Source organism: Gobius niger, assembly GCF_951799975.1.
Source record: "Gobius niger genome assembly, chromosome: 11".
Taxonomy (NCBI): domain Eukaryota; kingdom Metazoa; phylum Chordata; class Actinopteri; order Gobiiformes; family Gobiidae; genus Gobius; species Gobius niger.
In genome coordinates, this window is record NC_136862.1 from 16,063,494 (window position 1) to 16,086,198 (window position 22,705).

The 22,705-nt window shown below is 40.4% G+C and overlaps 2 protein-coding genes across 2 annotated transcripts; both read left to right on the plus strand.

Moving 5' to 3' along the window:
• The first annotated feature begins 380 nt into the window (after positions 1 to 380).
• zc3h12b (zinc finger CCCH-type containing 12B) lies at positions 381 to 9,516 on the plus strand. Its single transcript, XM_079566144.1, has 6 exons — positions 381 to 518; positions 2,371 to 3,141; positions 3,227 to 3,366; positions 3,523 to 3,757; positions 3,861 to 3,967; positions 4,049 to 9,516. Exons 2-6 carry the CDS (start codon positions 2,516 to 2,518, stop codon positions 5,470 to 5,472), a joined length of 2,532 nt encoding a protein of 843 aa, XP_079422270.1. The 5' UTR covers positions 381 to 518; positions 2,371 to 2,515; the 3' UTR covers positions 5,473 to 9,516.
• Positions 9,517 to 9,968: 452 nt separating this feature from the next.
• LOC306969812 (moesin-like) lies at positions 9,969 to 21,769 on the plus strand. Its single transcript, XM_079565496.1, has 13 exons — positions 9,969 to 10,285; positions 16,976 to 17,059; positions 17,142 to 17,237; positions 17,328 to 17,602; positions 18,420 to 18,503; positions 18,584 to 18,745; positions 18,816 to 18,912; positions 18,999 to 19,162; positions 19,484 to 19,614; positions 19,711 to 19,871; positions 19,946 to 20,038; positions 20,756 to 20,980; positions 21,263 to 21,769. Exons 1-13 carry the CDS (start codon positions 10,274 to 10,276, stop codon positions 21,425 to 21,427), a joined length of 1,749 nt encoding a protein of 582 aa, XP_079421622.1. The 5' UTR covers positions 9,969 to 10,273; the 3' UTR covers positions 21,428 to 21,769.
• Positions 21,770 to 22,705: the final 936 nt, after the last annotated feature.

The following is a 22,705-nucleotide window of genomic DNA, read 5'->3' on the forward strand; positions in this document are numbered from 1 at the left end:
GGCCAGGAAAAAAATGCCACCTGTCACTTGGTGATTCAAAAGGTACGCTGCGCTCTGCAGGGCAATCGGTGTCGCCAACAAATCATTTTCGTTCCCATTGTGTACACTTTTACACTTAAATTAGTTTATTGGGCAAAACTTAAAAAGCATATTTCTGTACACAATCTTAAGTTCGTGACGCTTATTTATATATGTATGTATGTATGTATGTATTTACTGACTAGTATGCTTTGGTGACATAGACGCACACGTTGAAAAATTACGTTCTGCAGCTGGTAAAAAAATAAGTGGATATTTTTGAACCTCAGCATCTGCAGCAAGTGGCATCCACAATGTTTGTCTGTGTGGCGTCGCCGTACCCAACATGGCAGACTGAGGTGCGCATGCGCTAAGCACTTTGATTCCAATCGGGTAACGACGCAAACTAGGTAGAAACAGTTGCTAATATTATTGTAAGTTTACCAAACCGCTAAAAGCCACTATTTGACGAGACTCTTCTGCGATACCTCCTCCTATGGGTAATATTATGTACTTGTTACTAAAACCGGCATTTGTCGTTTGGTTTCATTCGCTAAGTCTTTCGCTTCTGCTACGAAACGAAACGGATAGCTAGCTTGCCTGGAACACTCCGTTACTTGAGGCCTGATGTTGTCAAACGTGTTGATGTTTGCAAAGATGTTATATGTGGGATTGTCTATATAATTGAACGGTCACAACTGAATAACGTCTCGTATATATTAGTCACTGTCAGATAATTAAACATTCGGTCGTGACAAACGTGACAAAACGTCAGTAGGCTACTGCTGCTGCTGCTGCTGCTGCTGCTGCTGTTGCTGCTGCTGCTGCTGCTGATGATGATGGTGATCATGGTGATTGTTTTGACGTGGTCAATGTTTTATGCTGCCATATCATAACAGATGTAAACAGGCTCTTGTATTTATGCTTTATCTACGCATGGTTTAAGTATAAAAAGGTAGCCTATGGACTGAATAATCTGGTAGAAATACATAATCTGACAAATGCTTTTGTTTATTGCAAAATATAGTTAATGTTAAATAGATTTTCTTGCGGATTATATATTGTTTATTGTCTTAAATTAATATATTTTTTCTGCTATAAATAGACAATGACATTGCATTTATTCAGAGGTTTAAAGATGCATTTCAGATTAGTTTAGACAGGCAAGAAGACAAGACAAGACAGACAAGAAAAAGGAAATCTTGAAAGAAAGGTTTTACTGTCAGCTAACATCAGAAAGTGACACTTTTTGATGTTATTATGGGTGTAGCAGCATAGACAACTCTCTAATTGACTGGGGAAATGTCGAGCATTTATTTTCCTAAAGTAGACCAGGATAGTGCCCCAAACTGTACATAGTCTGACCCTGTACTAGAAATTGTAGGGTCAGTAAAACGTGGCTGTAGCAGACACCTGGTCCACTTGTTGCTATGAGACCGAGGCACACGAGCCTGTGCATGTGCTCAGAGTCTGGAGGCCTCAGTGAGTCGATGGCTGTGATCTGGAGGTGGGAGAGGAAGGACTGCATACTGCTGTATTAAATGGCGGTGGGATTTGTGCAGTCTTTTCCTCTGTAGCTAATCTACCACAGGCAGTGCTTAATTTAATATTGTTAATTTAAACATAGTGTACTAAAAGGAAGATAGGTGAGCGCATTTTAAAATTTTAATAAGGTTTGCTTGATTTATTTAAACAAAAACACCTCGTATTCAAATTAAACAAAGTACAAATCTATCACAGACAAAAGTTTTACTTTTGTATATTCATGCACAAATAGTGCATGAATACCCATTATCAGATATGCTTGTAGAGTTGTGTGTGTGTGTGTGAGTAGTACGCAGAAGCAGCAAGTGTTTAGCATTTGGTGGCTGCCTGAGGAGAGACGATGAGCGTGTTTGTGTTAGTCGTGACTGGTAAAAAGGAGTTAGCTGATGACAAGACTGTGTTGCTAAGCAACCAACATCATGGGCTGCACCTCTTGAAGCACAGCATTGGATGCATTTTACACTCTGGAAGACGAGAGGCGCATGCCATCTTCTTTGTATTCATGCATGATTTTTGAGTATTTGTATAAATGTGAGGATTTTTAAAACTCGTGCTGATTTACCATATTGCTGTTTTCTAAAGAGTAGCATGTAAATATGAAAGAATATGAAAGGCCTCTACATGTGCTTATATGTAGTGCATGACCCCCAGGCCTTAGGTTGTCATGTCTTGTGTTCTGCTCTCACTACAAGTATGTCTAGTCTAGTCAATATCTAATCACATTTAAATGTCATGCAATTCAGCATTAAGCTGCGCCACAGCAGATTTAGTGAATAGTGATAATGATTAACCTACTGTGTGTTTCAGGGTTCTCTAGTTTGATCACCTACCCGCACCGGAGGCTCATCACACAGATTCTGTTGTGCTAAAGTCCAGTGCTGAATATGGTTCCCTGGTTCTGGTGGAGTTGAGGAAACATGGGGTGGAAGTCTGAAGTGGCAAGGCGAACGTGATGACAGCATGGTCCATGGTGGTGAAGCTCAAAATGGAAAAACGCCCATGCAGGGAGGAAAACATCGACTCAAGTGAGGCCCAGCATACCACTGACGAGTCAGATGATGGGAGCAGCTCAGAGAGTGAATCTGAAGGGCAGCCATGTTCCAGGGTAAAGGCGAACAGCAGCTGCAGAAAGAGGGACCCGCTCTTAGTCACTAAACCACATCGCCAACTCTGCCGCTCACCCTGCCTTGACCGACCCAGTTTTTCCCAGAGTAGTACAGTGCAAGATGGTCGCGAAGATGAAAGTGGCACTTCACAAGGATTTAAATCTGTTAGTGAAAAGGAATACCAGGCTAAGATGGAGTTTGCTTTAAAACTGGGGTATTCAGGTGAACAAGTAGAGGCCGTGCTCAACAAGCTGGGTGCTACCGCTCTGATCAACGACATTTTAGCAGAATTAGTGAGGCTCGGGAACAAGGATCCTGAAGTTCAAACTTGCACTAACCCATCCACTTTGGTGTCACGGACTCCTTGTGTTAAAGACACCGCAAGCCCTGAGGTGTCCCTGGAAGAGGAGTCAGTGGACGCTTATGATAACCTTCGCCCCATTGTGATTGATGGCTCAAATGTGGCAATGAGGTAGATTTTAATATTTTCACTAGACAATTTTAGTAATTTATTTATGTCATTTTTAATTTGTTTTTCCACTCTATTTTTTGTGTAGCCATGGAAACAAAGAAGTGTTTTCATGTCGTGGGATCCAACTTGCTGTTGAATGGTTTAGAGAAAAAGGACACAAAGATATTACTGTTTTTGTCCCAGCCTGGAGAAAGGAGCAGTCGAGGCCTGACGCTCTCATTACAGGTAAATTAATGGATTTATTTGATGCAATTAATATGTCAACTGTTGTGATATTGTTGTCCCTTTTCAGAGTAGCTGTGCACATCTGAAAGTTCCAATCTCAAACTAGAAGAATGTGTCTGTCATGTTATTTTTGACACACTTATTGTTTTCCTCTAGATCAAGAAATATTACGAAAGCTGGAGAAGGAAAAGATACTGGTTTTTACCCCATCCCGTAGAGTCCAAGGCAGGAGAGTGGTGTGCTATGATGATCGCTTCATAGTGAAGCTGGCTTATGATTCTGATGGAATTATTGTGTCAAATGACAACTACCGGGACTTGCAAAATGAAAAGCCCGAATGGAAGAAGTTTATTGAGGAGCGTCTCCTAATGTACTCATTTGTCAATGACAAGTAAGAAAACGGAAGGCAATATACAGTGAATTTACAATATATCCTCAACGTTAATGTTATGTTGATCCTAATTGTACTATTGGTTCATATTGTTTTGAATTAGATTTATGCCACCTGATGATCCTTTGGGAAGACATGGTCCAAGCTTAGAAAACTTTCTTCGGAAAAGACCTGTTGTTCCAGAACACAAAAAACAGCCCTGTCCTTATGGTAAGTTTTTATACACCGTGGTAATACAGCTTTTTCTTTACTGCAAATTTAATGGTTCTTTTCTTTCCCAAAAAAAAAAAGGTAAAAAGTGCACATATGGACACAAGTGCAAGTACTATCACCCAGAGCGTGTAAATCAGCCTGTCCGCTCAGTGGCTGATGAACTCCGCGCCTTTGCCAAACTGTCTGCAGTGAAGACCATGAGTGAGGGTGCTTTGGTTAAATGTGGTGCCAGTGCAGCGGCTATGAAGGGTGACAGCAGCTCTGAGGCAAAGCGAGTGGCTCCCAAGCGTCAATCAGACCCCAGCATTCGTTCAGTGGTCTGTGAGCCTCCAGAGGCACTGTCTGTGGTCAAGAAGTCTGAGGCTAATTCGGTGCCTTCTCTTGTGACTGCACTAAGCGTGCCCACGATGCAACCAATCAAGAGTCATGCAGCTGGGGCCTTGAACACCCGCTCTGCTAGCAGCCCAGTGCCCGGCTCCCTGCAGTTTGGCCGCAGTTCCCTGGAGCATACATCAAGTGTACAATATCCACCCATACTGGTCACCAATAGTCATGGTGCGTCTGTGACCTACTCTGATCAGTTTCCAAAGTACGACTCGGTGGTCAGTGACCATGGTTATTATTCACTGCACAGTGACTTCTCAAATATGAGCATGAGTAGCATGCACAATGTGGACAGTTTCTGTAGCATGGAGCATGAACATGGCGTGTATCAGAGAAATCTCAGCCATTGTCCTGAATCCTGTCTTAGCCACTCAAACAGTGACTCTTTCTCATCTTATGGAGACATGTACCAGAGCTCTGTGGAAAGCAGTTTGGACGACAGTATGAAAGGGCAGCCCCAGACGTCAGCACAAAGCAGAATGCAGGCATTTGCCCATGGCTTTCGTCACGAGGCTCTGACTAGGGTGCAGAGTTATGGACCGGAGGATCCCAAGCAGGGTCCATGTAAGCAGCAATCTGCTCATCTTGCCCCACATATCCAACATGCTGCTGTAGGAGCTAGGTCCAGCTGCCCTGGAGATTACCCTCTCACTCAGACATCCCTCCCACCACTTTCTTCACAGCCCACACGCTCCCTGGGCATGACCCGCATGGATAGCATTTCAGATTCCAGGTTGTACGATAGCAATCCCATGAGACAAAGGCGGCCACCTCTGTGTCGTGAGCAGCATGCAAGTTGGGACCCTCTACCTTGTGGAAATGAGTCCTTCGGATATCATTCATACCCGCTGAGTAATAGCTTAATGCCTTGTTGCGAGAGGGTGATGGTTCGCAGTATGCCAGACAAAATGGAGCAGATTTGGAATACCCCCTGGGAAACTGTGGCTGAACATCAGGAGCGCTATGTGATCCCGGACCACCAGTATCAAACATATCGAAACCTTTGTAACATTTTTCCTGCTTACATTGTTCACTCAGTCATGGAGAAGAATCCACATCTAACAGACCCACAACAACTTGCTGCAGTCATTGTTACAAAGTTGAGGTCGTGCAACTAAGTTATGGCCCTAAATTATATATTCAACGATTATTTGTAAAGAAAGTTCTTATAATTAACAGGCACTTAAAGTGGTATCTAAAATTTGGGCATTGTGCCCAAACTTTTGCATGCCACTGTATTTGATATTGCTGCATGTGTAACATTTGGCCTCAGGAGTTAATATTTATCAAGGCAAATATTTAATAAGAGAAAGTTAAATTTAGATCACTGATCATGGTGAATGTAGTGACATTATATTATTAAAGTAGTATAATGTCTTACTGTAGATATCTACATTTTATATAAAGAATAGTGCACTTGTTGTGAAGTAACTTACTTTAATAAACTGCACAATAACACCGTCTCAAGACCTACACAGGTACTACACAGAAGCTTATCTCGTTCTGAATGAAGATGTTAGTAACGCTGTGTGCTCTGTTCTTTGAATATGAAGTTTCTAAACTATAATGACAATATCCATGCCACCCCAGCACAACTTTGCCTTACTGTGTTTTTCCAGCGTGGTCATACAGTATCTTCTGTCAAGCTCTGGTTCAGGCGCTGTGAATGAATTTTATTGTTTTAAAACAGAATTTGACTTTTTTTTTTCTTTTTTCTTTTCTGGTGGAACATTAAATAACTTGAGTTAGGTCTGCCTCTGCTGTAAATAACTTTTTTTTTTTTAATATGTTGTCCGGGAAAGATGAGTGTGTACCTCACAGCATGAACCATGACATGTAATGGCCTTATATTTAAATGACCTCACACTTAAGTAGTTGCGTGACCCGTTTCAGTGAAAGTCTTTGTAGCTGAAGCCCCACACTTTCAAATGTAACGTACCATATCATTGTCTAAATATATATTTTCTCAGCATCATTTAACAAAGCTATTTTGGTAAAGGGTGCAGAAAGCAAGCCAAAACAGAGATTTGACTTGTATATTGTACATGTGCACTTAATTATGTACATACAATCACACAAAAGCCATTATTTCTCTCATTCTAAAGCTGCTTAATAATACCAAAAAGCAAACAAAACAATTATTCCCATACACACATTTTGGTTCACTGAATGAATTATATTAATAACAAGTGAAGTGTAGTACAGTTAATGTATTCTTGATTTTTACTAAGAAGTATTTATATATATTGTGCTATTTAATTGTAAAATATTTCAAGCTGTTATTTTTGGCAGAGCATTATAGAAGATGGTACATTTTGGGACTGCATTTGTGTAGTCGGCGCCAGTGTTTTAATGTATTTAACAGTGACTTGTTCTGATAAATTAATGTTTGCATGATCAGATGGAGGCATTTCTGATTAGGCCCATCCAACAGATTCAAGTTAGCAATGTTCACCGTAACGTCAACAAAAATAACATGGCCTCTACATCCAAAACCACAGTTTAAGGCTTGGACCTTGATTGATTGTCTCAGATGTGAAGAAGAGTGAAGAGACTTTCATTTAATCGATAGAAACGGCATGTATGAAATGAATATAAAATATATGTAAATTCCTGTTTGAGGTGGTCAGCACTTTGCACAACATTCTGCATTGGACTGAATGCTTTATTTAGCAGGTTAAGTGTTTACCAGTGAGTGAATGGAATCTGACTTTGTGTGTCGTCAGAGATTTACTGTATGACAAAAGCATGTTTTAGATTGAAGACAAAGCCTTTTCCCAGAGGCCGGTTTGCTCAAATTAAAATCTAGATTTAAGGGGTTTGGGCTGTGCCTTGCAGCAAATTGCTCTCAGGATGCTTTGTTTTGCAATTTACTCTATTTATTTTCCAAACCCACAAGAAAGAATGAAAAAATAAAAAAGAAACATAGGATAATTTCAATAACATGTACATTTGCAACATGGAAATGGTTTTGGCAAAGCAAAATGTTTGCACATCGTTCAATCTGGATTTCTTTGCCATATCCAGTCTTAGGTTGGCTTTACATGATCTACGCTTAGCATTTAGGCTGCTCGTACCCCCTAACAATGAACGTGACTGAAGTTCTGAGAATATAGCAGGAAGTTATGTAAAGTCAACTGGAATGGTTTATTTCACATCCAACTTAATGGAGAAGCTGGTTGATGTGATCATTTACAAAAAAGCTTCACTAATACAAAAATAGGCGTTTTCTTGCTGTTTAATGAATTTTTGTGTAATTATGTGTTTTTAAATAGATTTTAGATCAACATTGTCTCAATAATAATAATTCTCAATTGTATTTAGGTTTAACCAGTGTATGAGCAGACTATAAAATGCTTGAATGTGTTATGCCCAATATATTTTGGGCTTTGCGGACTTTGTTTTTTCATGAAAAAAGACATGGCTGTTTTTTGCCAGCTGTCTCATTCATGAGAAGGTGAAACAAACTGCCTAAATGTTTCGACATGTGAAACAATCAGATTGCAAGGCTGCTGTCAAGGTTGTTTCTGGCATTGGGCTAAGAGTTTGCGTGCCATTTAATTGAACTCTGCCTTCAGATCATTATAGACTGCTCAAAAGTACGGCTAAAAAGCACATTGGCATTTAGTGAAGAAATAGGCTTGACCATTGCTCTGGTTTGAGTCATTTACTCTTACAATTTGGGAAGTCAAATGCCCTGGAGAAAGCGGATAGAATTTCTTTAAAAAATGAGATGAAAAGAAGGGCACAATTGATAGCTTATATCAGTGTGATTTAAGTTGTTACACAGGTAATTGTAACGAACATATCGCCATTAACTATAAGCCAAGGAGAATCTGCACATAATGATACTGTTACACGACTAAGCCACTATGGCACTGTTTTTATGGGGCAATGGACAACATCCACCCTCTAAACTTAACAAAAACAATGCAGTGTCTTTTATTTGACGTATACACAGCCAGTACAGTGGTTTGTTTTCACATTTCATGGAAAGTGCCGCAAACAACTAAGCCACAAATGTCAAGAATTGACTATTGCTTGTTGATACAAATTGTATCTATACCTTGAATGTAACAAACTATAAATGTAAAATATGAATATAGTTTTATTTATCTAAAGAGGGAAAAAAACAATGCCATAATGTTTGTGACACTGTGTGTCACTGGGAGTAGCCCACTGGTATGTACTTATTCTTACTGGTTACAGTAGTTCTTTACAGGGACTTTATGTGCTGCGAGAGCACTCCTCCCTGAGTACAGCAGTAAGCATGTCCTCTTTGTACATAGGTACATACATTTGTACATAAAACTTGTGTAAACTAATGGTTATTTTATTGTTCAATAATGTGTTGTTATCTGTGCACTTTTGGTAAAATGCGACATGTCTACTATTTTAATGGTAGTTTCAATAGTTTTAAAATATTTTGCATAATAAAGTATGCCAAAGTTATTCTTGGGTGACTTCAAATACAGTAGTGGATTGTGATGCAGTAAGTTCTGAACTGTACGTTTTCCGCCAGATGGTGTCGCCCTTCTGGACTGAACTGTTTGTGAAGAGCACTGATTGTAGGAAGTTGTCTATATGAGGACGTGAGATAGGACTGCCCGGTGTGGTGACAAAAACATATCCAATTGTAATTTTATTCTGTTTGTTACACGGTGGTTGTAATTAATCATTTGCCCTTGTCAGCTTGTTAAAAATGCCAGTGGTTTATTGCTGGTTTTACTTAAAATGTAAATTACATTTGTTATGACTGAGTGCTTTGAGTAACACCAAAGTGATCAGTGTACAGATTTCACAGACCCTCTCACATGAGCTAGTTCACCTCTTGAGTTTGTGATTGATGTGTGGTGTCCAGTCAAAAATAAATGGGGGCATTTGTGCACAACTGAATATTCACACATTATTCTCAGGTTGACTAATAAAGTTATTCAAATAAAATTGGGTAACATGTTTAGCAGTTCACACTAAAAGGGAAACATACACGGGGCAATTTAGTGTTGTGATCTGCTGTATTGTAATCCACTCTGACAGAAGAAAAAAATGCTTTTATAGACCAAAATATATAATACATGCTAAAATAGACTATTTTGGGTCTGAAGGCTCAAACACAATGTAAGTCTTAATGACAAATGTGTTTCTCCATTAATAAAGCAATGTGCTGGTCTAACTGTGTGGAAATGCTTTTCTTTTTTAAACACGTTACTGCCTTAAAATACTAACTATAGCCTATGATCTGAAAGACTATGGCCAATATCTGTGTGTAACTTTCTTTGATAATTAGTCATCAACCCAGGACAGCAGAATAGAAAATTGGAGGCTGTAGAATTTTGTGGTCTCTCAATGCAGCGCTCATTGTTTCCTACAGGAAGCTGCGCAACTGCAGAACAGTAGCATCAGGCCTACACCCATACCTTTTTTCTCTCATTATAAAGATGCAATGATATCTCTTACATGTCTTAGGAGAGATTATGGCCCATGGCAGCTAAAATGTTGATTGGTCGTCCATAACACACAAGTCGGGAAGACCATGGTTATACCTCCTCAGTAGGCCTGTGGTCAGACACATCTAGGGCCGCAGCCATGATGGCGATGATGCGCGCGGGCGGAGTCTTTCTGCCTCCTGTCCTGTCATTGCTCTGGGTGTGGTTTTGCAGTCGGGGGTACCGTTAGCAGGAAATAAAGCTGCAGTCCATTTTAACCAAGACGAACAAAGAAAAAATACCCTCACGGCAGCGCTAAGCAGTGGAAATAGCTCTAGAGGAAAGAGACGAAACGCTTGAGAGCCCTCAGCGAAGTGGGAGGCGTTCGATTGGCGCCGTTGTTCTGATGGGAAAAAGTTTCCTCCCAGTATCATAACTGGTCCTCACTTTTACAAACTTTTTACAACTTCAATCGGACGCAAAATACGCAAAGATGCCGAAGACGGTAAGATGAACGTCTTACTTTTACGCATCTTTTACGCATATGTGGGATGTGTTCGTCTGTTGAGTCTGTGTGAAACGCTGCATCTGTGATTTTACCCTCGGGACAGATCCTCCGCACTCCTCCTTTGTGACTGTCCCGGGCCTGCCTGCGACGCATTAGCTCTTTCCCATTCCATGGTTAGCTGCGTTGCGGGGGGATGAGCATGAGCCACATCCCAAACTGGCATTATTCACTGGTTAGGCCACTTTCCGTTATGTGCGTGCGCGTAACCGTCTCTGCGTAAAACTACCGCCAAGACGGCGCTGAATCAGAGCCAGAACTTTCTACTTTATCAGATTTTCTAGGCACATAGGCTTTTAGGCAGATGATTGTTTACACTTGGAAGGGTGAAGGTTGCAATGTGACTTGAGCTGCTCTACTCTTCCAATAGGCCTCTGTTCGCTCAGGTTTGACCACCGTCAAACAAGGAGGCATTTCAAGTGTCACAGCCCAGCTGCTCCTTCACTGCCCTGAACCGCTCTAAATGGAGGCAAAGTTAGGGCCGGGAGGGAGAGGGGAAGTGCTTATCACAGTGGGTTGTTAGCACCGATTTGAGAAGGCTACAATATAGCCCTGTAGGCACTGTTGAAAAGAAGGTCTCTCACCGGGTACAACAAAAGCAGCTATGGACAAAGGAGAGCCCTCGTTGACTTTACTCATAATTTTACTTAAACCATATAGTCAGTCTTCACGAAATGGCGTTTTCAATCTTTGCTGTCCTTGTTCTGATTGGTTTTCTCAAATAAATTGAAAGCAGAACTGTAATTTTGTGTAAATCTGAGGATGCCCAAACAATAGAATGGCCATGTCCACAGGGGACTGTTATTGTTCTTGTGCATGCCTCCTTCTTGATGCGGTTTTAACCTGTCTGATGAAAAAACTGACTCAGTGCTTTGTTTATTAGAGACTTTTAATTCATCCACTTTTTCTGTGGACAATAGATGCATGCTGAGAATTTACACCCATTTCAGGTTGCCCTTACTAAAACAGTGCAACGGAAAGTCCTGCTTGATATTTAAGGGCAACCTCTTCAGGGACATAATAGCTGGTCAGAGGGAGGTGAGAGGTTTTCCTTAAATAAACATGAAGTGAAGTCAGGAAATGGCTGCAGTTTCCCAATGAGGCAAGACACTATTTTCAGAGTCTATATTTTCTTAAAATCCAGGTTTGTTAGCCGGTTAAATTGTACAGAAAAGCAAATGGCCAGTTTTAGTGAAAGTCTTCTCCTGGCAAAGTGTCAGTAATATTTAGCCTACATGCATTGGCTGTAATTAAATTCACTTTCTGTAGAATAAGGGTTACTCGGTCTTATTCTGACTCCATTTCTCAAGGAAGTCGAGTTGTGAGTCAAGGTTTCTTGCTCTTACATCAGTTCCTTTCTGGTAATTTCCTCGTCTGCAGCCTTATATGGACTTTCACATCACGCTTGGGCCTACTCTCCTCCCAGTCTCCCCTCAGCGGGCTGCTTAGATGTGCCAGGCTCCACTTTAAAACCAGTTAGCAGACTGCAACACGCCGCCCAAGTCACTGCGCACTCAAATGTTCCGATTTAGTATTTATACCTTAAGCCAAATGATTTTTGACATCTACACTTTGTATAAAGAACTGTATTTGAGCACATTTGACCTTACTGCAGTAGATGTGGGAAACAAGTTAATATGATTTATTCATTTCCACCTTAATGTCACCAAAAGGTATTGCATGGTTTAGTTATCACACCTTGTTCAAATAAAATACCATAACTTACCACAAGCCTGTAGGGCTAGGCAAATATGACAATATTGTGATCCCTGTGCTAGTCTACTGTCCTAGAGAGCTGTGTTATATCAGTTTAACACAGCTTATGCTTTCCCCAGTGACTCCTTTGATTAGCCTCCGTCATGCACATGAGTGACAGGTGGCTTTAACCAATCGCAGTGAAGTGTGAACTTTCAGTAGCAGCAGATGGCTTCATTTTCCTCTTAAAGGCAACAGTAGATATACAAAGTGAATTGTGATTAATTCAAAATTGCGATGTATAATAATGATCATTTTTGTTTGCATATCAATGATATACCTGCCCCAACCGCTATGACTTGTTACAGTACCTATGGAAATGGTGTTTCTAGCCAAATTGTTTTCTTTGGCCAACTGGGTTTTATAGATCCCACTTGTAAATCCAGTGATGTCACAATAACCAAAATACTGAGGTATTGTGAAATCAAAGGTTTCAGTGAAACTGTGAACTGTCACTATTATCCAAATGCACCGTTAATGGCTCCTAAACTGTCATTAAACACTATTTTAACCTTAATCCTTAGGGACAAGGCTAGGAATAGCAATGCATATTTGCCGTCGGGGCATTTTGAGAGGAAATGCTGCCTTTACAATACCGTGACCCTTCCCACAATATCACAATGAATATTGTTCCGCGAGGTTTATACCATGATGTTATTGTATCGTACCATTTTCGTTACATCCCTAGTAAAAGCCTACAGTATAGTGGCTAGTGTGTGACATTTGAAAATCCTTTTGAGCTGTGATCATGTATGTTCACTTTCTCGGTTGTGCATTTTAATTAAAGAGGCAGAAACAAATTAAAAGAGCTGGAGGTATAGTTGAAGGGGATTAAAGTAGAGTGTAGTTCACATAGCAAAGCAGATTAGCAGTTAGTATTCAGGAGGTGCTAGGCAAACTGCAAAACAGCTCTGGAGCTATAACCATATTTCCATTAAAAATCCTGTAAGTATTTTTCATCTTACCAATAAGACTGCATTTAATTAATAGTAAATATGGAGGCTATTGTTGAAGTTGAAAATGTGCCTAGAGCAAAACAAGTAATTAGTCATCTTGACATTTAGAACTGACATTTTTGAAAATTGACATCTCAATTTCTGTTTGTAATTTGCTGCTTAAGAATAAACTTTACTTTTTATCCTTTAAGTAACAGTGTGTTGCTGACTGTGACCTTTCATATTTCAGGCAATTCTTTGTATTTATTGTCTTATTTAGCCATTAGACTGCTGTAAATCTGGTCTTCTAGATACCTTTGTGTCTACTTGAGTAATATATTGAATGTACCAACACTTGATCATTCATTATTAGTGCAAAAACAGGACCTGTTCAGGCAGTGTCGGGCGTGATCTCACATGAAATAATGGTGTCTGTAATTGTAAATTACCGTGGACATATTAGGCTAAATTGAAAGACGGCCTTTTTGAGGTAACATGTCTTCTGTCTCTTATCCATGAGATCTTATTATGCATAAAACCTGCTGTTTGAGCTCTAGAAGCAAGTCCTGGACTTTAATTCTGAATAGAAGGGTTGCATTATATTTCATGTTTATTGCAGCTTGTGTGGTATTTAAGGATATAATTATTGACTTTGAGAACAGATGTTTATTGTCATTTTCATGCTTTAGAACTGACAGTATCTAATATTTTTATTTTTCCTGCCAAAATATAGCGAACTTCAAATTTGTGCTCGTGACAGGCCTACATGCAGCTTTATCAAAAGAACTATTTGGCCATTCTCCTGAGTAGGAATATGATGATATAATATCGAGTCGTGTGATCTGACCCTGTGACTATCTACCCATGTGGAGAGATTGTGAAGTCATGATTCAGTGCCATAAACAGACACTTAGTGTATACTTTTCCCCTCGCCCTGTTGGTCATGACTGATGGATGGATGTAGCCAATAAAACACCCTGTACCCGTGTACCCTGGGGAAACGGATTGATTGGATGTTTTTTTTTTCACTCACCTCTACGTCCTGAGCACCCTCTCTGTCTTTTCTCTCTTTGAATTGTGTAAATAAGCTGTGACTCTGAGGCGGTGGGCGTGTCCATTCCGTTTGTCCATGCTCAAATGAAGTCAAGGAAAAGCCCATTTATCTAGAGGTTGTGACAATGAGTCCAGCACAGTCACCCGTTTCTGTTTTTCTCAAATGCAATTCCTCTCGCTATCCTTATGCGTGCAAAATAATCATAGGGCTACTCCAGTAGGCTAGGATGACAGTGCGGTTCCTAAGGAGGTTGTCGTTGTCCTGGCAACCCGGCGGTCTATAGACAAAACTCCAGGAAGTCGGAGTAAAGGAATCTATTAAAAAGCGTTAAGCACACGACCATAGACTATAGAGGTAGTGGGGGGCTGGGAAATGAATGACCCACACAGGGCTTGGTGTGTTAGCCTTATATGTCAATGAGTCTGTTAGTTTTATCTAATCTTCTACCGCTAATATTTATCCACACGAGATGATAGGATCCGTGTTTAAGACCTGCCCACAAGTCTTTCACATGATGTTCCCTGTAGGATGTCTCCCGCAGATAACAAGCTCTCTGTTGTCCTGAGGAAAAGAGCGGAACAGAATTATACCTCATTACTTTTACACGTCTATACTAAGCAGCTCTGAGTTATGGTGCGTTTTCACAAGGAGTCGAGATGCAACTAATGTGCTTGTCTTGCCAAATCCTATACACAGTACCTACCTGCTGCAAAACCTGTAAGGAAAAGGAGCTTTACTGTCTAACTTCATTTCCATTTTTGTCCAAATGTGCTGTTGTATAATTGCTCCAAAATGTACGTCAATGTGTGGCTGCTGTGACTTTGGTTACTTTGAAATATAGGACAGAAATATCTTTTCATCTGAGATCATTTTATCATAAGGGAGTGAGAATATAAATGTGAATCATTAAGCGTCTTTTTAAAAGCCTTTGGGTGAGGTTTTGATAATTTCACTTCTCGTTTCTGGTTATGTTAGCGGTTGACTCGGTGCACTTCTCTTTTGTTTTCATTTGTGTAGGTTTGAAATGGCAGTGACATCAAATACAGATGGACCACAACACCCACCGTGGCTTTACTGGCTTATTCTACATTTCCTAAACTTAGACTTGGACAAACGTTATTGATCCATGGGTAAAATTGCTTGTTCAAATAAAACTATGTAGAAAGTAATACAAAATAGGACCCAACAAGAAAATATGTACAATATAATAGGTTGAACAGTTTAGCAATTACAATGGTTCTCAAACCACTGCGGTACTCAAGGTCATCTGTAGCTCTAGACTGCTGCTTTAGTAAGCATTTAAGTTTGGCTTTTTTTTCTGGTTTAGACCAAGTTTACACTCAGAGTTTATTTTAGACCGAGCTTAGTCCTGATTTGATCTTGATCCAGGCCCGGTGGCACTAAGGTCAAATCCTTAAAGGGATACATTTTCAACTGTATTGAGTATGGTATTAATACAGACCTGTGGTGTTCACTGTGACAGTGAATGAGCTGCATATTACTGCTAAGGGGTTGTCAATAGTAGCCTACTCATCTCTAAAAGGCTCTTTAGCATAAATTTTGTATTCTGTAAACTCGAATGCAATTTACAGAAAAATATATTACAAGATAAAAGCCTACTTCAGTCACTTAACTAGCAAATACTTGTGTTGTTTGGACCAGATAACCTAAATTGTTGTATAGGTTGTAGACTGAGTAGAATACAGGGTTAATATTTAAGTTGTGAGCTGTAGAAAGAGTAATCAGCCTTGTCCTCCTCAGGACATCCTAATCCACAAAGTTGTGGTGAAAGGGGAAATTGTGAATAGCAAGCTATGACCCAGCAGTCTTAGAGGGGTGTTGTGGAGCTACTGAGCTAATAATAGTCTTCTTCTGAGTCCTGGCCCTGGAGGACACACCCTAACTTGGCACAACTTTATGAGCGTTGTTCCCTTTTCATGCTGCATTAGCTACTTTGAGGGAGGAAATGAAAACTTAAAGCCTTTTAAGACTTTATGTGAAATGGGACTTGTGAATTTCTTCTAAATGTGGTAGGAGCCTAAACCACGCTGTACTTTCACTTTTAACACTAGCAGCAGGCGATGACAGGATGTGACAGAGGTGCAAGTGTCCTGTGCAGTAAAATGGGGTCCTGCTGACACGAATGGGAAAGAACGCAACTCTAATCAGCCCCGCAACTGGGACATAATGCGCACCATTGTTGCTGAGGTCAGGCGTGGGCCTCAGTCTGCACAGTTATGTCCCCATAGACTTGCATGCTGCCCGCTCTGTTATCTCAAAGAGCACAGAAAACACAGAGACGAATGAGTACTGTGGCCTTTTCAAATAGATGTTGAGTCAAAGTTGGTTGCTGTGATGATGACCGTTGAGGAAATAAACAAAATGACTTCATCTGTCTGCTACACTGGGCGAGATAAGCTGGTAGAAAACCTGACATGTTGTTTGATACATGACAGGATGTAGCCGACCCTCCAGAGAGTTCAGTGTTTAGCAGCTGAAGCAGAGGCTCGCAAGGCCCAGCCACCAGAGGATGTGGTTACTTCCTGTAGATAAATTCAATCCACAGCCCGATTGGCACATTGACTATACAAAAGTGTAGGTTTAAAGGCCTCATCAGTGTTTTATCAAGCAATTACCAATCAAATTCTCTTTAAAGTGGGAAAATGGTTGATATTCACTGATTGTTACATTGTTGAATGACCTTGTTATATACTTTTATAAACCAACTCAGTGATTTTTGGGCTGATATTTGCCCAGAGTTTACTTGATTCAATGCAATGTTGCGGCTTTAAATTTATAAACATGAACTACCCGGCCTTCACAGGAATTACATTGAAATGATAGACTTACAAATGACTTTATATGTTTGTCTTCTTTTCTGTACAGATCAGTGTAAGAGTCACCACCATGGATGCTGAACTGGAGTTCGCCATTCAGCCTAATACGACAGGAAAACAACTCTTTGACCAAGTATGCTGCTGATATTAGCTGTGCTGCTTCTTATTTCTCTAACGTGACTGGATTGTATAATGACTACATTTTAATTTCCAAGGTGGTTAAAACCATTGGACTGCGAGAAGTTTGGTATTTTGGCCTCCAGTACCAGGACACTAAGGGTTTCTCAACATGGCTGAAGCTGAACAAAAAGGTAATGTTTTCCTGCAAAATTAGCAGCTTGTCTTGTGTTTTTTGCTTTTAGCGAGGTTCATTCATCTGTAATGTTGTTTCTGACGCTCAGGTGACAGCCCAGGATGTGAGAAAGGAAAGCCCCTTACTGTTCAAGTTTCGTGCCAAGTTTTTCCCTGAGGATGTGTCCGAGGAGTTGATCCAGGATGCCACGCAGAGACTGTTCTTCCTCCAAGTGAAGGAGGGAATCCTGAACGACGACATATACTGCCCCCCGGAGACGGCCGTGCTGCTGGCCTCATACGCTGTGCAGGCCAAGTACGCTGACTACAACAAGGAAGCGCACACGCCGGGATACCTGTCCAATGACAATCTGCTCCCCCAGAGGTAATCAATACTGTCTGTGTCAGGGGTGCCCGCTGCTCCAGTGGGATTGATTTGTAAAGTACTGCATATAGAGTCAGGCTACAATTTTATGGTCCAGTGCGTATATTGTCTGTAGTTCGAGATCATACCAGCACAAATTAAGAAAAGTTATCAGGGATTTGTTTGCAATATATGAATGATTTACATATTTCTATGCACATTTTCAATCTAAATAGAAATAAAACCTGCAGCATTGCAAACTGAGTGACAAATCAATGAATAACTGTGCAAACTTGCCTCTCAATTTGCTGCTGTTTCCATAATGCAATGCTATTTATTTCACAACCTAAAATTAAGCATAGTTTCCCTTGTGTACAATTTGAGGCTTTTCTTCAGGTCCGTCACTGTGTACATACATCAATACATCTATATAGTAGAGATGTATTTTACACTTTTTACGCCTAACTATTACATATTACATCTTATGACTAAAACATGGGGCTACATGTTAACTAAGTTGAATGGTCTCAGCCTAAATAATGGTCACAGCCCTGAGCCATAGCATCACCTGACTTGCACCATCCAGCACCTAAAGGTTACGATAATTTACTCTTCAGGTTGAATGGAAGGCTCACTGCCATGCTGTTGCTATGTTTTGACATAATAGGCATAAAGTCTGTTATGGCACCATTGTGGGCCACTTCAACCTCTCAAAAGATGAAATATTTTTTTGTTTTTATTCATAATTGCTATGGCTATGGGATTTGAGACCCATGCATAGGACAATATGAAATGATAATAATGCTTCAGAATAGTCATAATATTTGTATTTATTCAGAGTCCTGGACCAGCACAAACTTAACAAGGAACAGTGGGAGGAGAGAATCCAAGTTTGGCATGAGGAGCACAAGGGCATGCTAAGGTAATCATTGACCATGAGTGACATTTCAAGACGTCCTGTGCATTGCTTGATTTTTTTATTGTTGTAAATCTAATCTACAGAGAGGAGTCCATGATGGAGTATCTAAAGATTGCTCAGGATCTTGAGATGTATGGCGTGAACTATTTCAGCATCAAAAACAAGAAAGGAACAGAGCTGTGGCTGGGAGTGGACGCTTTGGGACTGAACATTTATGAACAGAACGACAAGCAAGTGACATTCATGTGTTGATGTTAAATGTAATTATAAGCAGAAACATGTCCTTAACTGACTCTTTTGCTTTGTCTCCAACAGAATGACACCAAAAATCGGATTTCCATGGAGTGAAATACGAAATATTTCCTTCAATGACAAGAAGTTTGTCATCAAACCAATTGATAAGAAAGCGCCTGTATGTAAATCCCTGTTTTACACACACCAACCAGAAATTAGCCACTAGTACAGTACATTGTGAGTAATGTTTCCCTTTTTCTTCAGGACTTTGTTTTCTACGCTCCCAGACTGCGTATTAACAAGCGCATTCTGGCACTGTGCATGGGCAACCACGAGCTGTACATGCGCCGCCGAAAACCGGACACCATAGAAGTGCAACAGATGAAGGCCCAGGCCAGAGAGGAGAAGAACCTGAAGAAGATGGAGAGGTCATAACTAATGAATATACCTTTTATACTGTAGATCTTCGGGTTTTGAGCCACTGTAGTTGAATATAAGAAAGTGTAGGTAGTGGAAGAGTCTCAAGAGTCTATGTTGAGCCTGTGTGTGTGTGTGTCAATGGCCTTCGAAGTTACAATTCCCATATAAATCTATGGAGCAAAGTTGATTTAGTGAAATAATAAAATGGCTTATGGTTTAGCTTTGATCATTTATCAAGCAAGCAAGATGTCCCAAACAGACAAAAAATTGCAGTTTTTCCTGCAGCGTCTCGCCATAATGTTGACAAGATGCATTTTATATCTTCCTAGGGCTCTGCTGGAAAATGAAAAGCGGAAAAGAGAAGTCGCAGAAAAGGAAAAAGAAAAGATTGAAAAGGAAAAGGAGGAACTGATGGAGAGACTCAAACAGATCGAGGAGCAGACCAGAAAGGCGCAGCAAGGTGGGAGACCTCTACAATGGCGCTGCCTGTTTACTCACACAATGCCTCTTATGTTAAGAGTTGATCTGTAATTTGTGTGGACGTGTGCATTAACAGAGCTGGAGGAGCAGACGCACAAGGCTCTAGAGCTGGATCAGGAGAGGAAGAGAGCTCAGGAGGAGGCAGAGCGACTGGAGACAGACCTGAGGATGGCAGAAGAGGCCAAACTCACCCTCCTGCAGCAATCCGAAAGCCAGATGAAGAACCAAGAACACTTGGTCAGCGACACATCCACTCACAATGTTAGTGTAAACTACGTTTTTATATTAATGTAGTTTTGCTGTTTCTTTAGGCAACGGAGTTAGCAGACTTGACATCAAAGATTTCTCTCCTGGAAGATGCCAAGAAGAAGAAGGAAGAAGAGGCTCATGAGTGGCAAAATAAGGTCAGTTAATGATATATATATGGTGTAAAGCAATGATAACCGTGTTTGATATTGCCTTAACTGTGTGTTTGACGTATATAACCCACTCAAGTAGCCGATGTCCAATTTTTAATCAAGGATGATATCGTTTCAGCATAGCCTTCATCAGATCATTCTTTTTTGTTTTTTTGATTTATGAAGATTTTCCTCAACATCTGCTCTCTGAGAGTACTTATGGTGTGCGTTATTTCTGTTTTCTCATGACTTATATCACCGTCATAGATTTAGCTTCAGTCTTTGCTGAGGAATACAGAGCTAATGTCATTCCTGGTAGTTGGATTGAAGCAGGGTTTTAAGGGAGGTTTCATGCAGGAAGCTGGCCTCCCATCTTTGTGTGGTCAAAAGCATGAGTGCCAGCCCTTAGTGACTCATGCGTTTGCCTTTGTGGAAAGGAAATCCTGTTTGACCTCATTATGATGCTGTCCTGTGGAAAGTATTGAGTGTGATAAGTGGTGGTTTCCATGCTTAGCATTTTTTGGCATTCAGGTCACATTCCACTGTTAACACAAGTTTATTTGATTTGATTTATTTGTGTTTGTATTGGTCAAATTGTTTAAGTACTTCCAGCTATGGCATGATGTTAGGGAACAAACTAAAGATACTTATTTCAGTGAGAGAATTATTTGAAAACATAAACACTCTTTCTTTGTTTTTTACATGCTTTTTGTGTTGACTTAGGCCACAATGGTGCAGGAAGACCTGGAGAAGACCAAAGAGGAGCTTAAGAACAAAGTCCTGACCACTCAGGAGCCGATGAATGCTGAGAATGAGCACGATGAGAACGATGAGAGCAGCGCAGAAGCCAGTGCGGAGTTCGCTTCAGCCGTGACTTACAAGGACCGCAGCGAGGAGGAGCGCATGACCGAGGCTGAGAAGAACGAGCGCCTGCAGAAACATCTCCTGGTGAGGCTTTCATTTCAGCAGGACACAGTTTATCAAGTTTATCAAGAAAATTAGAGGGGCTTGGATTAGGAATGAATCTGGGAGGTTGCACAATGTATGGACACCAAAATACAACTGAGCTAGACTTTGACTCAGACATACATACCATAAACAGCTCTTCAACCTTCGCCATGTTCAACTCTTTTGTTGCATGTTATTTACTTAATGCTGTATTATTTATTTAAGAAAAAGAGGTCCCTGTGCTTGTATGCTGATACTATATGAATTAATTTGTGTTTTAAGGTTTTGAGCTCAGAGTTGGCCAATGCTCGAGATGAGACTAAGAAGACCGTGAATGACATCCTCCATGCTGAGAACGTGAAGGCAGGACGGGACAAGTACAAGACCCTGAGACAGATCCGCTCAGGAAACACCAAGCAGCGCATTGATGAATTTGAGTGCATGTGATCTTCACCTGCACTGCCCACAGCTGGGCCACTGCCTGGACTGCAGTCCTGCCTCTTCTCCACAAATCTGATCAGCAACATGTGGCTGCGCCGCCGCAGCAATGTACAAATATGGTCTGGGATATTCTGTTTTCATTCCACCGTCTGAAATTAGGCGAGTCACTGTTTGAAAAGGGACATACTGTGTGTTAAAAAGATGTGGGATTTGTAGCATTTTAGTGCTTGGTCTGAACTGTTACTGACAACATGAAACTTTTAATTAGACATTCCTGGATAATGGAAATCCCTTACAATGGAAACCAAATTACACTGTGTGCACAATTATTAAGTGAGTTTTTTGTCTAAATGTTTATTTTTTCAACATTTTTAAATGCCGAACTTAAACTAAGTTAAACTAATCGACACTCAACTAAACTGGTGGCTCCACACTCACTTCATACATCAATGTTGGCTATTGGCAACAAAATGTTAGATGGTTTTGTGTCTCATCCCAATAGCTTGTGAAATGTTTTAAGTTTTCAAATGTCTTTTCCTTCCGATTCTGTGTGAGGGAAAATAGCTGCTGTAGATGTGATTCGGACTGTAGATCTGCTTTGGCCACACTTCCTCTCATTGCAAACATCGCCATCACCTGGGACGCTTCAATCCAGCAGCCAGTACTGACAACATGACAATACTCACTTGCATAATAAATGTGCACGCAGTGTATTTAAAAAAGTAAACATGAAAATGTTCTGCTGAAAATACTGAATTTGACTCAATAAGCTGCATTTCCTCATTTGTCTACCTTTATTACATATGCGTCACTGTGGAGACCCAAGAGAGCAGTACTTAAAGATGTCATTTTTTCATTTATGCCACAAACCATACAGTATTTAAATCCGGGTCACGAAGTGACACTGAAGTTTTGTTTAGCTCTTTTTCCCTCATACTTTTTGGTTTCACAAAGTCAATAGCATTCAAATGTTGAGAAGTAAACCAAGTAGTATGGCAAAAGAAATGCCACATTTTGAATTGAATCATTTTTTATTTTATATTCAAGCATCACACCATTGGCCATTGCTGATAATCAAATGCTTTTAGCCAGGGCATGGATATTATGGAAAGAAACATTTTAAGTGAAATTGTGGCTGTGCATTAATCAGCAATGAAAAGAAGAAGAAAAATCTTAAATTCCCTTTTCTTTATACTAAGAAAGATTCAAGATTTCAAGATGCACTGGAAACACCTATTGGCTTTTTTCATGCCAGAGTAGTGACTCACTACTGACTTTTAATTT

Bases quoted from the DNA above. Each gene is read 5' to 3' on its own strand.
- zc3h12b (XM_079566144.1), top strand. From the start codon at position 2,516: ATGACAGCATGGTCCATGGTGGTGAAGCTCAAAATGGAAAAACGCCCA. The intron at 3,758-3,860 runs GTAAGAAAACGG...GTTTTGAATTAG, and splicing joins TACTCATTTGTCAATGACAA to ATTTATGCCACCTGATGATC. The intron at 3,968-4,048 runs GTAAGTTTTTAT...AAAAAAAAAAAG, and splicing joins AAAACAGCCCTGTCCTTATG to GTAAAAAGTGCACATATGGA.
- LOC306969812 (XM_079565496.1), top strand. The intron at 17,603-18,419 runs GTAATCAATACT...GTATTTATTCAG, and splicing joins GACAATCTGCTCCCCCAGAG to AGTCCTGGACCAGCACAAAC. The intron at 20,039-20,755 runs GTCAGTTAATGA...GTGTTGACTTAG, and splicing joins CTCATGAGTGGCAAAATAAG to GCCACAATGGTGCAGGAAGA.